General features: G+C 40.0%; 1 protein-coding gene across 1 annotated transcript in view; it reads left to right on the forward strand.

Annotated features, from left to right (window-relative positions):
• The window catches only part of PRDM6 (PR/SET domain 6), a 98,707-nt gene extending 86,355 nt beyond the window's left edge, over window positions 1-12,352 (forward strand). Inside the window, exons 7-8 of the mRNA XM_028849695.2 lie at window positions 4,400-4,576; window positions 11,390-12,352. Coding sequence (XP_028705528.1) covers window positions 4,400-4,576; window positions 11,390-11,504 — 292 coding nt within the window. The 3' untranslated portion in view covers window positions 11,505-12,352. The remainder of the gene's footprint in view (window positions 1-4,399; window positions 4,577-11,389) is intronic.
• The last annotated feature ends 2,269 nt before the right edge of the window (window positions 12,353-14,621 follow it).

Here is a 14,621-nt window from a genome sequence, read left to right on the forward strand (position 1 = left end):
CTTTTTCTTTTCCTGAATAAATTCTAGGAGAAGAAGCTGTTGGAATCTAAATCAACCAAAATTTTGTTCAGGGACTTTATAAACATTTGGGGTTTTGCATAAGCTTATTGCCTAGGCCAAAGTAGCTTTTCTTGCTTTTGCTTGTACCAGGAGTTAGAAATCCCTTTTCTCTTCTGTTTTTCTGCCGCAGAAACTCTCAACACTTCTATTGGGGTGGTATGTTGGTGGGGGGTATGCTCCAGAAAGGGGTAAGCAAAGCCTTCAATCACAGTGGATTGTTTTCTGACAAGTATGTTGTCTTTTATTTTCTGCACAAACTGTCTTTATAATGCTTATTTTTATTTTGCATCCCTTTTCTTTTCCTTTCTCCTTTTTGACTGTTTGTGCCACATGGGGCAAGACTGCCTTCAGCCTCCTGGGCACACCGTCACCTATTCACATTTGTGTTTTAAGTATCATTGTTTGTAAGAGATATGGTGGGACCAGAGGCTAAAATGACATTAGAAGGGGCTCTCTGATAGGAAGGGCCTGGAGAAAATTCATCATCATAGTTTCTTAGAATGTATCAGTGTTCTTGTGTCCCACTTCTTCCCTATCCACCAAGTGTGAAGGTTATCTTCTTCCTAGCTTTGATGTTCTTCAGGCTCTTTGGTCTTGCCCTTCTGTCACTGTCCTGAAATATTTTTCTCCTTACGTAGAACTAACTTCTTTTCTCACTCCACACAGTCAGCAGTGACCTAAGTAATCTCCCTTTGAAGTCTTGGGAGATTTGCACTTGGGCTGGCTGATGTTGAGCAAGGAGAGAATGTGGCCCCAACTGAACAAGTTTTGTCCTGGAGGCCATGAAAGAAAAATCAAAGCAGGATTAATATTTTTAAGCCAAACCATACTTAATTTTGTTAAATGTTTCATCCTTTTCCCATGTATACACCAAACCAATTACAGATTAAAAGCAAATTAATTGCACATTTTACCGGAGTTATCTTTGGCAAAGGAGCTGCCAGTGACCAGGAGTGCCAGGGGATGTACAAGATTGTCTTTCTTCCTTCTTTCTGCTTAAACATTTACCAGCATTGATATATACCAACTAAATCTACCCAGGTGTTTTCTGTTCTTCAATTATTTCTTTCTTAAATAAGGAGCACTTTTCTGTTTTTTCATCAAGCTGGATATTTCTGTGTCAGAACTAGCCACACACAGCTATTTACATTTAAATTAATCCAAATTAAGTAAAATAGTACTTCAGTTTCTCAGGCACACTAGCCACACATGAAGTGTGCAGCAGTTGCATGTGGCTCGTGGCTCCAGTATTGGGTAGTTCAGCTACAGAACCGCTCCATCATTAGATAACACTACTAAAGATCTCAAATTGTAAAAAAAAAAAAAAAAAAGCCATAAATTACTTGTGATTGTGAGATACTATCCCTTTGTGAGGCATGCTCATTGCCTTTGCTTTGAGAAGAGTGAAGTGCTGTATGTCTGTGATAATTTGGAGAGAATAAAGTGCTTTAAAAAGGAGATTTTGGGGCTGGGCACAGTGGCTCGCACCTGTAATCCCAGCACTTTGGGAGGCCAAGTCAGGAAGATCACTTGAGCCCAGGGGTTTGAGACCAGCCTGGGCAACCTGGTGAAACCCTGTCTCTACAAAAAATATAAAAATTAGCTGGGCATGGTGGCACATGCCTGTAGTCTCAGCTACTCAGGAGGCTGAGAGGTGGAAGGATCACTTGAGCACGGCAGTTTGAGGCTGCAGTGAGCCTAGATCATGCCATTGTACTCCAGCCCGGGCAACAGAGTGAGACCCTGTCTCAAAAAATTACCAATGCATTTAGATTTTTCATATTCCAATGAGCATGTACACACACACACAACCATAGAAAGCTCCATGTATAGGGAGCTGGCTTGTAGACGTGATGGAGAATAGAGATCATATTGGTGATGCTGTATCGTGTATTATACAGATTTCCTGGGTGATGCACATTTGTCAATTACCTGAAAGCGAGAAGAAGCATGGTGAGATGCAAGAGATCATCATCTTCAGTCCATTCCCCTTACCAGGTAGATGAGAAAACAAGTCAGGGAAGTTGAGTGGCTTGTCCAAATGCCACAGCTGATCAGAGTCAGGGGCCCTATCTTTCCCATTCTAGCCCCTTCCATTCAGTCAAACTGAGTTCTGCGAAGTTTTAAAAACTGCCGTAGGTCACTGCTTCCCTAGCATATGCCTCTCAAGCCGGTGCCAGGCAAAGGTGATGTTTTAGAATCCGATTTGCCTTCCATTGGTGTTATTTTGATATAAGAATTCAACATAAGCCTCTCTGTGGTCGTTTCTGCTCTCCTGTGTGTAAATCTTTACCACCATGAACTATTAACATAAAAAGGATGGATTGACTTCTGACTGTGAGAAATAAATCACCCCAACTTTTGACAGCAGAGTTAGAAAAAAAAGAAAAGATTAATTGGTTTTATTTAGTGGCTTATTGTTTATTGCAGTAGCTATTAAAAATAGATAACCAGAGGCTAATAAATGTTAATAGTCCCTTCACTATTAGAAAAATCAATTGTCAGTGGATATAGCATATATTAATATATTATTTTGTTTATCATCTTCAATAACACGTAAGAAAATTCAACCCTGAGAGAACTGTTTTTTCAGGAACCCTTTAAGGTTAATATTTACCACAAAGAACAGATTTGGCAGGAGGACATTTTCATCTATGTATAATTTTAATGGCTTTCAAAGGATTATTTTATAATTATAATAAAATGCATGTGTAATTTGGCAAGATTGATAAACTCCTTAACAAATACTTTTTATATATTTCTTTGAAACTTATTTGAGAGCAGTTAGATAGATTTCTAAATGTAAGTAATTAAAATTGTATAGTATTGAGTTATTGACCAATCCTGGGCTATTAATCAAGCTAAAAAATTCTACAATCAGGGCTCAGTGTGCTGAAGCCTGGTAAAATAATAGTATTTGTGTTCAGTGAGGCAAGTAGCCACAATTAAGCAGTTCACTTGACAAATGAGAGGGTACACTTTATTTTGCACTTAATTGAATTGTTGTACATGCTCGGTCACCATTGTCTCCTAGCCCTTCATTTTGGTTTCTGGTCATTGGAGCTTATGCATTTGTTAAAGGTTGAGCAATTAAGTCTGCTTTCACCATTGGTTTCTAAATGCAGCCAGAAATGTCTGGCTCACAAGCCAGGGCTTAGTGAATGCTGTTAATATCCCTCACGACAGATTATTAATTATCTGAACAAAAATTTTGATAAACAAATTAGAACCCTGTCAAGGAATGATATGAAATAGCTTCAAATAGGGAAAACTCCCCGGGTTTTATATCACTCACCAGATTCTGCTTAAGTAAGCAGAAGAACTTCTGTAGAGAAGACAGAATTTTAATCTATTTTATGAAAACCAAAAATTGATTTACTTCTCGTGAACTGGGAAGAATGTGCTCTGATAATCTTGCTAATTATCAGATATTTGTCACCACTTCCTTCCATTTGCTTTTGCATCAGAGTCATCCTTCTGCAAGCATAGTGACATCCCATCATTTCTGTGCTGCTATAAATCATGCCTTGCTGCCAGATTCAAATGGGGAGGTGATGTTCAAGAGAAAGATCTGGTGGATAAGTATTTGGAGGAGGGAATAGTAGGTAGAAGTCAGGATATCTTTGACAAAGATATCTTTGACAAAGAGACACATCTGGGTGTACATCCGTGTTCATCTGTGCAATACCAGTGATTATGCTATAAGTCCACCATAGTTTAATATCTATTAAAACATGCATGTAACTTGCTGACTTGCCTGTGTGTTTACCTGGTACTTAGGATAAGGTCCAAACATCCTAGCAAATGGCCTTAGTATCAAGAGCTTGTGTCCTGGGAGGACAGTTTATCCTCAGTTTTCTGAACTGACAGAGATAATAGCAACTGCTTTCTCTGTCCCAGGGGATTATTGTGAAGATTAAATTGGATAACTGATTTTAAAGCACTTTGAAAAGATAAAAGTGCCATGGAAGCATAAGAGGCAATTATATATTTTCTCTTGTAACAGTCTGCTTAATGAAGTCTGTACTTTCACTGCTTACAAAAGTACTCTAACATTTGCCTGGAGGAAGATAAAAATAAGAACTTACGGGTTTCCAAAGTGGTATAATTAGTACTGGAAAGGGATATTCATTTGGGAATTGATGTGTCTCAGCAGCTCTGTGAATTTTGTTCCTGTGGCAACAAGTAAAGTAGTGGGAATCCAGTGGCCAAAACTCTATGCCCTGTCTTAGAAACTGAGAAGATGTCACCAAAAAGTTTTGGTCCCTTGTCATATGATTCTGACTTCCACTGACCAATGCAGAAAATAATGACCAGGCAGTCTGTTTATTTGTTTCAGACCCTACCAATGCGGCCACTGCTCCCAGTCCTTTTCCCAACCTTCAGAACTGAGGAACCACGTGGTCACTCACTCTAGTGACCGGCCTTTCAAGTGCGGCTACTGTGGTCGTGCCTTTGCCGGGGCCACCACCCTCAACAACCACATCCGAACCCACACTGGAGAAAAGCCCTTCAAGTAAGTAATGGCTAACCCTCCACCCTCTCTTTCTCTTAGCCTTTCCCAAGAGCCAGCAGATGCATCAGCACAGTGCTGCCCAGCTTAGCCAGCTGGCAAAGGCTACTTGGAAGGCCAGTGTCCAGGCTGCAAACGAATCTGCTTGTTTAGTGGCTGACATTTGAAAAATGAAGTCAGGAAACCTACGCACTGGTCCTGGCTCAAGTTTCCAACCTTGGTCATGAGACGAATCTTCTGGGTCTGTTTTCTCCTCATTAAAATAAGGAGGTAGGAGTAAATAATTTTAATAAAATTTTTTTCAGTCCCTGATGATCTGTGCTTCTGGAATTTTATGTAGGAGCTGCACGGAGCTCCTGTGACTATCAGCAAGCCCTATGATCATCAGAAAGGTTGCCACAAATTTAGAACATCAGAATAATCCCCTCTTGGAGAACTTGAACCCTTCAGGATTCTGATGAAATATATCCTCCTCTTCCCTATGTGTTAAAGAGTTTGAACCTATTATAGCAGCCAACTTGTGACTTTTCAGTGAATACTTTGGACTTTAGAATTACCATGTTGGTGAAAAAAGAAAAACAAAACCAAACCCAGAGTACAATGACTTTTTGAGGATTCAGGGAATGTGGAAAGAGATGGAGTTGAATTCTAAGGGCTTTGGCAAGGTAATGGCATCTGAGCAAGAGAGTGTGTTTCTACACATGGCACACTCATCCAAATGGTGGACATCTGAATCATGCAAGATGGTCTGTTCATTCACTTGTTCACTCATTCATTCGTTTACTCGTTCAGTTATATATGTGTTCATTCATTCAGCAAGTATTTACCAAGTATGTACTTTCGTGCTAGGCACCCTGCTAGGTACAGGAGATACAAAGATGAATGAGATTTAGCTGTTCCTCCTTTTCTCCATCTTTGAAAACTTCATAGTCTAAGGGGCAGCCCAATTAGTAAATGTATTATAGGGTGAAAAGTACAACAGTACAAAAGTAAGACATGTATGTATGATGTTTCACAGTAGCACAGAAATGGAGTCATCAATGCTATCTGGTGGAGATGATGTTTCAGATATGTTTTGAAGGATGAGTAGGAGCTTTCTAGACATACGGGGCATGGGGGAAGGTATTTCTGGCAATCCAAACAGCAGGTGGAAAGGCCTGAGAGTGTGATCCAGCATGCGTGGTTGATTGGTGTTCTCAGAGCAGTTTTTAATGGTCTGTGTAATGAACTCTTTTCAGTTCAACCCTCTTACAGCTCTCTTCACTCATTTGCTATACTGGCTTTTTCTGTTTGAGAAGGAGAATTAAAAGAGCATAGAGTTACCCCCTTATGTACCTTCTGTGGGACAAGATCAAACAAGAAAGGAAATGATTCAGGCAGTAGGAGACTAATCCCCTTGCCCAGTCTCAGCCAAGAAGTCTTCGCGGAGCCTCATTACCCAGGATTTTCCATCCAGACCTGCTGTCGTGGCACACTTTGTGCTTAGCCTGAGGCCAGGCTCGGCTCGGGAAACAGAGTCCTGTGGTCTGGGTCCTGCCTTCCTCTCTGTCTGCCAGTGAAGGGAGAAGCTCATAAAAGATGGTGATTGTCCCTCTTCTCCTCAATAATTAGTTACTTTATTCAGCATTCTTAACTATTCTCCAACATAGTTTAATTTATGGTATTAATAATGAAAATAGTGATAATTTTTGTTGCAGTACATAGGTGCAGCTTGTTCAGTGCATAAGAGCATCTGGCTAAGGGGGCAGGATGGGGCCTAAAATCCAGTCTGCACTATGCCAACCATGCTCTGCCCCCTGAGGCTGCAATAGCCCAAAGAGAGCATCTTTTTCTAATTTACCCTAAGGAGCTGCATGGGCTACCACAGTCCTAGGAGTTCCCTCTCACCAGTGCTTGTATACTACCTAGTGGACTTTGTCATTGCTCTCAGGCCTGAGCCCCATAGGGTTCCTAGATTGTGGCTTCACCACTGCTCTGGAGGAGGGTGTTGACAATGAGTGGCATGTTGCCTATGCCTTTGAGCAAGAGAGCTTTTCGAAAGCAGAGATACAGGAGGGTTCAGGATCCCTCTGGCTCCTTATATTAGAAAGGGCAGCCAGACAAATACAGTGCCAGGAATCAGATTGATTCTTATCTTGTTGCTGTGTAAATAGATTTTAGTAATTAATTGAAGAGGTTTCAGGGTCAAAATGGGAAATAGATTTCTATTAATGTTAAGGTGTTACTTATGTGTAACCTTGTTGACTCCACTCAGTTTTTTTCCCTTAACATCTGTTTTTGTCATGTTTCTAATAGAATTACTCTTTTAACTTAATTTTAATTCATCAGATTAATATTTGAAGGGTTTTGATGATTGTAATTTTCCTTTTCCAAAAGTATTTTTTGTAATCATACCTACTTTCATCTGGAAAAAAAAGGAAACAACCAAGGCTGTTGGCTTAAATTCTGTGTATATGTTTTAGTTCTTTCTGTTCCTACTCTTATCTAGACAGCCACATGCTGTAGTTTTTTTTTAATTTATCAAATAGATATTCCCAGGGGAGAGCTGAGTGTATGCTTATTTTGAAAGTGCAAGATTTAAACATCTTCTAGGAAATGGAAAGTTAAATCCTTTAGTGTATACAACCAGGTCTTTCAGAATTGATCTATCCCAAGGGAATTTTGGGAATCTTCCAACCATAGCTCATGGATATTCATCCCATGGACATTTGTAAATATTATGAAGATATCCTTTTACAAGCTTATAAAACAAACATTTTTAAAAATCTTTTTTTTTTTGCAAATTAGTCAATAAAATGGGTTTCTCTACAACAGTTAATTTTACTACTTCAACTAATGGGTATTGGCTTAAACAATGTTACGAAGAAGGAGAAGAATCTTGTAAAGGCACACAGCCCTCAATTGTATGTCTTGGGGAGCTTCCAAATAGATGCCCCAGATGGCTCAGTCCCCAAATTGTCCCACCCACCCAGGGCTCAGGAGGCCTTTACAGAATTCTCAGGGTTGAGCTGAGATTGAGCCTGCCATGTCAGAGAAAGCCCTTTCCAACTTCTAAAATCTTCTGCTGAGAAGTGGTTTTTGAAGGCATATCAAGATCACTGCCATCCAAAAAAGGCTGCAGAAGATTTGGCATGAAGAGGTCAGAGTTTCATTCCAGGCTTTGCCTCATATCTGATTGGCTGAAATTCCACTGAAAGATTCCATCTCCCAGGTTCTAGGTAGGTGATGGGCCTGCCAGCAGCTACCCCAGGCTGTAGACTTAGGATTTCTAAGATAAAGGAGCATGTACGAAAAATAAAAATCAGAAGATCACATTGAAGGTCTTGGCTTTCAATCTGCTCTGTGATACTGGAAGTCGTGGAAAACAAGGAGCAAAACCAAGATATCATTTAACAGCAATGGCCAAGCATTTTACTGCAGGCAGGCAGGAAGGAAGGAAATAAGGAAGTTAGTTGGCAGTCTAAAAATTATTCTTTGCAACAAGGACTCCATCCTCCTTCTTACTCAACAGAGTGTCTTGATATTTCAGTGGGCTGCTCTGCTCTGCCTGAGAGGATCTGTGTGAGCTGCCTGAAGCTTGGCTTTCTGAACCTGAGAAACTGAGAACAGGCCAGAATTTTCCTTAGGAGGGGTTCTTCATTATTGTTAGAAGCAGGGAGAATCATTCATCGCTATGTTCTTGCGTCAAGAAAATGGAGTTTGGCTCAGTATGAAAAAAATCAAAGGAAATTCCAAAGGACATCTAATATTTGAACAAGATCTAGGCAAAATTAAAGCAAATCCAAGAAGCAAATCAGTAAATATGCATCGAACATGCCATACATGCAAAGCCCTGCGCAATTTGGTTCAATTCAAAAAGTATTTTGTGGCATATCATAGAGGCACAGAAAGCTTGTTGCAGATTTTCTGTGGTAGCAGAACTTTACATCGCTTTGTTAAACTCCTTGTACATGTAATCCAGTCAACCATCATAGCAAGTAAAGAATGATTTCAAACTTTAAAGGTAATTAAGTCTAATTAAGATGCTCACAATGTTATAATAGAAAGAAACTCCTCACAATGAGGAATTTCTTTTTGCTGAAGTACTTGGTAGACTTTCCACTTCATTGTTCCTGAGTTACTTCCGTCAAGGCTGTGGCATCAGCACCTATGCTAAGGCAAGGCACAACGAAGGCCCTGAGTGCAAGGGCGCTTCTCCCTCCTGACTCATTACCTGCATCTTTTCTTCCTTCTCATTCTGTTACACTTCACGAAGTCCAGGCTTAGAGATGCCCCTGCCAGGCAGTCATCAGGGACTGTAATTCAGGGTTAGTTTAGATGCCACCTGGGTGAAGTCTAGCTCTGACTTCTGTTGAGTCAGTTCTGTTGAGATGAGTTTCATTAAACTATGAAAATATTTTGTGGAAGAGATTTCTCTAAAATGTAAGATAATGAACATAAAACTGAAGTCCTTCTCTTATTTTAAAAAAGTATTTTTATAGCTAGCTCTGACTTCCTCAAATATATAAATTGTATTCTTGTCATTCCCAAACAACATAGATATTATTTCTAGTAGCCTTCTTTCCTCAAGAAGGAGAAATCCCCGAGAAAAGGATCTAAATTAAGGTAATTTCTACACATCTGCTTGTATTTTTACTCACACTTGGTGTGCAGATGGCTCTAGAAATGACTTTTCTGGAATACTTTTCTTATGTACCCTATATATTGGGCAAAGTTTCTGACTATTACAACTAATTGTTCCATGTGTAAATATCTGCAGTGCATTTAGGCAAACACTTGAGAAAAATGTGTTTTTCTCTTAATGTCTCCATCCAATCTGGATGTTAAAATATTACATCATATATAGACATATAGTATGTCTAAAATAAAATATAGACATACACTTCTGCCTTATATGAAGCACTAAACTGCCAACTCATGTGTTCCTCATATTCTAATATACAGGATTAGAAATGCAAAACCATGACCCAGGTACATTTTCATTCCTCATAATTGTTCAAGCTATTCTACTCTCTTTGAAATTGATTCTAGAGCTTCAAGATAAAAAAAAGGAATATAATAATTTGAAAGTTTGTCAAGCAGTGAAAGGTAGTATATTTTGACACACTAATCCAGTAACTAATCAGTTTTCTAATAAACAATCAGCAGTTCGCTAACGTGTCATCAGCGCTCCAGGAGCTCTGGAGAGGGGATGAGCTGCCCACGGACGTTAATGAATACACCAAAAATCATTAGGTGATCAATACTTCTGAGTTATTTTCATTGAGCTGATAGGTCTGATACATTAAAGCTGACATTATACATTTGTCAAGATCACAGTGCAGTTTTTAACAGTGGAAAAGGCTGCTAAAAATATTCCCCGAAAGACAATCAAAGAAACACAACTTCTTCCCCCGACACACTCCGCTGGTGCAGGAGCCCTGAAAAATCCAATTGCGAAGTCAAGCTCCTGCCTCCCCATGTTCAAAAACATGCAAGAATTCCCAGAGTGGATGGATGTGTCCTATTTTATAGGTACTTATTTCCATGACAGGGCTCTTAATATAATTTACTAAAGAGGAGAAGGAGAGGAATGCCTAACAGATAACAGGGCTTGTGGCTTTCTTGTCTGTGATAAGGCATGGAGACTATGTCATGGTGGCTTTCGCTGCAGCTTACATAGTGCAGGGGCTCACAAACTGGGGGTTGCCTTATTTAAAAGTGGGACAATTGTCTGTAGCTCTTCTTGAATATCTTTTTCTTCAGAGGTTTGAGGAAAGGGCATTGGGGTGGCTGAGGTGGCCTCTGAGCTGTATTAGATGCTGGGCCAGTGCTCTAGGCAGCCCAGGTAAGTAAGGTGGTGATGGAGAAGTCACTATTGGTGCTCAGCCAGCTGCCACAGTTCATCTGTGGGTGTGTGTATTTACACACACAATCACAGACAATCAGCCAGGGACAACACACACAGAAAAACAATAGGCTCCCACTAAATTTTGAGTGTGTGTTCTGCTTTTTGTAGATTGAGTAGCCACCAAGCTAATAAGTGAAGGTTGTTTGGAAGATATGGACATGGGAGATAGGGAGGAACTCAAGGTCTCTAGATTACACTCTTTTGTTGTTGTTGTTTCTCCTTTAAGTTAAAAAGAAGAGATAAATCTTGAAGTGTGATGTTTTCTCCTCATCAGACACACTGCCCTTAATTCTAGCCCATATGTACATCCTTTCCACTGTGCCACTGCAAATTCTAGTTTTATAAATTATTTTAACCCTAAGTTTGGTTGGGCCATGACACTGTAACCAGCTCTTGCAAAAAAGCAGCGACCATGCCTACTGCCCCTCATAGTCACTGCACTCTAACGCATTGCTTCCTCTAGTTTCCAAATTCCAAGATGTGCACTCTTTGGCTGCTGTTCTGAAGGGAGTAGAATTCCCTATTGTAAATTAGCAGTAGGTGAAATTCTATTTGTCATCAATTTCTCTTTGGGGTTACAGAGCAGAAAACTGCAGACAAGCTGCTTCTTTGATGGCTCACTCCTAAAAATCTCTTTTTGTTCTTTATCTATTTGAACTGACAGTGATCAGAGCTGCAGCAGGACAGGGCTCTCTGGAGAAATCACCTTCCCCCTGCCTATTGACAGATCCCTCTGTTCTGCATCAGACGGGCTTTGTCCCATCACAGGCATCCAGGCCTTGGAAGGAGCCACCAATTAAACCTCTTGAGCCGGTAAAATCTGAAGCCACTTTGGAGTGTCTGTTCTGATTAGGCAGGATGAGAGGAAGCCCATCACCCTGCAGGCCCCGCTCCCTGGTCTCAATTTTCTCTCTTGCCTCCACCAGGTGCGAGAGGTGTGAGAGGAGCTTCACGCAGGCCACCCAGCTGAGCCGACACCAACGGATGCCCAATGAGTGCAAGCCAATAACCGAGAGCCCAGAATCAATCGAAGTGGATTAACTGATTGACTGGTTGGAATTAAACTGCAAGGAAAGTCATGATTAAATGTCACGGACACTTAAGCAAAACCAAAGATTTCCTCTGAGCAACTTTCAATCAGTCCCAGAAAACCAAAAGCAGTAATAAAATAAGTAAGATGTTAAGAGATATTGATCCTGGCATGGAAGTCAGACCAGGAAAGAGATTATTTATTTATGACTAGGGATGAGACTTATTTCAGTGGACAACTAACCTGGGATGGTTAACATTTCCAGTCCCACCATGTATTTTGCTTTGTTTCTAAAAAGCTTTTTAAAAACTGTTATTTAATACCAAAGGGAGGAATTGTATGGGTTCTTCTGCCCACCATTGTGACTAAGAATGCACAGGGACTTGGTTCTCGTTGCACCTTTTCTTAGTAGCATGTTTCATGAGGACCCACTGTACAGCCCTTCATTCTGCTGTGTCGGTTGGCCTGGCCTGACGCTGGCTGCCCCAGCAGGGACCACAGAAGCAAAGCGAGAGCCTTCGCTGAGTCAATGCTACCTTCAGCCCCAGACGCATCCTATTTCCGTGTCTTCCATGCTCACTTCTCATGCACTTTTTACATGGTTTCTTCCAAACCGCCTGGTCTTGATGCAGGAGTCTCGAAAAGGAAGAAAATGGTTTCAGTTTCAAAATTCAAAGGAAAAAGTTGAGAACTTATTTTGTCCTGTCAAGATTGCAAGAACGTGTAAAGTGTATGGAGCTTCATAATACGTTATATTGTTCTGAAGCAGCTCGTTGAGAAACGTTTGTTTTCAATAACATTTTAGCTTAAAAAAAAGAAAATGAAAATAAAGTTCTTTGGGCTAAGGCTGGAGACAAGGTGTTAGGCTTCATGTAATTTTTTTTAGTTGTTTCTTGAGAATGTTGAACATGTAAACAAAAATAGTGCCAAACTCCATCATCAAGGCCCTTTTAGCAGTTTTATCCTTCTTCCTCATACAGATGAACCCCAGGAGTCCCCTTTCCTCTCTCCTGTGTGTGGGAGGAGCATGTCTGCAAATGCAAATGAAAATAGCCCAGACAAGGAGACTTTGAGAGGAGGAAACATGGAGAAGGTTGTGGTTAGAACAGATAGCCCAGGAGCAGCTAATTTTATAATAGAATTACTTTTTCTTTTCTCAAGATTGATTAATGGAAAGAGAAGGAATTCTCTACACTTCACTATTCTTTGAGTGAATTTCAGCTAACCTATTGGTGGTTCAACAGTGGTGTTCAATGAAATTGGGTCACATTTATTGAAATGATCTAGTGTTGGGAAGAACTGATAGCTCCCAGCAGCATCTCAGAGACTGTCTACCTCGATGGCCAGTTTAGATAAAAATTGTTCAATTTTATCTAGCGTGTTTAATAACAATTTCTGTTTGTAAATTGCATCATTACCTGATATCAGGACATAGTCTTTTAAGGAACTCCTTGTCTTTGAGCTTTCTCATTGTCTTCCCTCAATAAAAATGAGACACATAACTGAACTCACTACTAAAAGGCAAGGATACTGCATGGTTTAGTTTAATCTATTATTATGTATCTGGCTCTCAGAAAATCTCCCTTCCCTTTTAATTTTGCTTCTCTATTCCTTAGTACTCCAGCTACCACATTTTAAATGGAATTCAACAGGGTCTAATTAGTGTTTGTATTTATTATTTATGTTTGTATATATACATATAGACACATAATAATAATTTCTAGAGCCCTGGGTCGCAAAGAGAAATATGGCTAATTCTGACCTCTGTCGCCCATTCTCAAGCTGTTCACCGATAATTTTCCTCCAGTTCTTATTGTCTTCTGGTCGTGAAAGTTGTAAGGAATCTATACTGCTGTATAACAGTAGCTGATTGAAACTATTCTCTCTGGTAGTTAGGAATGTGTTCTGATTTTACAATTCCCTACCCTAAGTGATGGAGACGTTTGCAGACAATGTGTGTCATTGGGAAGGGTGAATGAAATATAGCCATATTAACCTGAAACCTGCAAGAAAAGGACAGATCAGCTTCACAGATGTGTAAGCTGTTTCATTTGTTAAAGTTGAAAGATTTACTCAAACTCTTTGAAAACAGCAGGAAATCACCTGTATGTTTCTAATATTTTTTTTGTGTGTGAAAAATCAGCTCAGCCATTTGCCACATTTCACAGTGGAACACCATGTATCCACTCAGTTCTCAGGAGCTTCAGAACGTGGGAGAATGAAAAGGCTTCCCTCCTCCCTTGGTATCTGGCATGGGAAGGTTTTCCATAACAATGGTCTCTCTGCCACCCTGATAGCTTTGCTGGCTGATCCCAAACTTCCACTGAATGTGGCAGTTACCTCTACTCCAAAACACTCTTCTAGTGTTCTGCTCCATTTAAATCTATTTTTATCCTCTATTATTAAGAGAAATTGTTGGCATACATATTCCACCAAATTTGGTCAGGAATATTTTCTGCTTAACAAATAGAAAATTGGATACTCTAATTTTCCAGGCATGTGGGCACATTCACAATTTTTACATTGCTGTCCCATTGCCAGCTTCTAGCAGACCAGCCTAAGCTGTCTGTCCGCAAAGACAGGCTTACACCTGGACATTGACTTGGAACCCTGAAGCAGGTACTGAGATCATTTGGGTCCAAAATGATTTTAGTCAAAGTGTATGCTGGGGAGGAGGTTTCTCTTTGAAACTTCCTAACAATAGCTTTAGCCTTTTCTATTTAAAGTGGACACACAATCCCCTGGGATACAGCAAATGGGTGGTAGAAATTGCAGTCATAAAGATTTGCCACTTTTTCTTATTAGTAACTTCCTAATTAGTAGTGCTCTAAAGAGAGTAAACACTCTGAATCACTGGGGAAAGGATATTTAAAATGAGAAAGGTAGTCTCTCAGAGCCAAATCAGGGTTTGGCTCTTGAAGCAATCCTTCTTTACTCTTTTACTTCTTCTTTACTTCTTTACTCTTTTCTGTCAATGCGGATCGAATAATAATAATTTTTTCAGAATAAGACTTTTCATCCTAGCATATGCTCATTTATTTAGCAAAGAGTCTAAGACAAAAGGTAATGCCAGGTAAATAGGATGAGAGGTGGAGCTGCAGATCTTTGCATTTCTAGAAAAATCTCAA

Source organism: Macaca mulatta, chromosome 6 (assembly GCF_049350105.2).
Source record: "Macaca mulatta isolate MMU2019108-1 chromosome 6, T2T-MMU8v2.0, whole genome shotgun sequence".
Lineage (NCBI taxonomy): Eukaryota > Metazoa > Chordata > Mammalia > Primates > Cercopithecidae > Macaca > Macaca mulatta.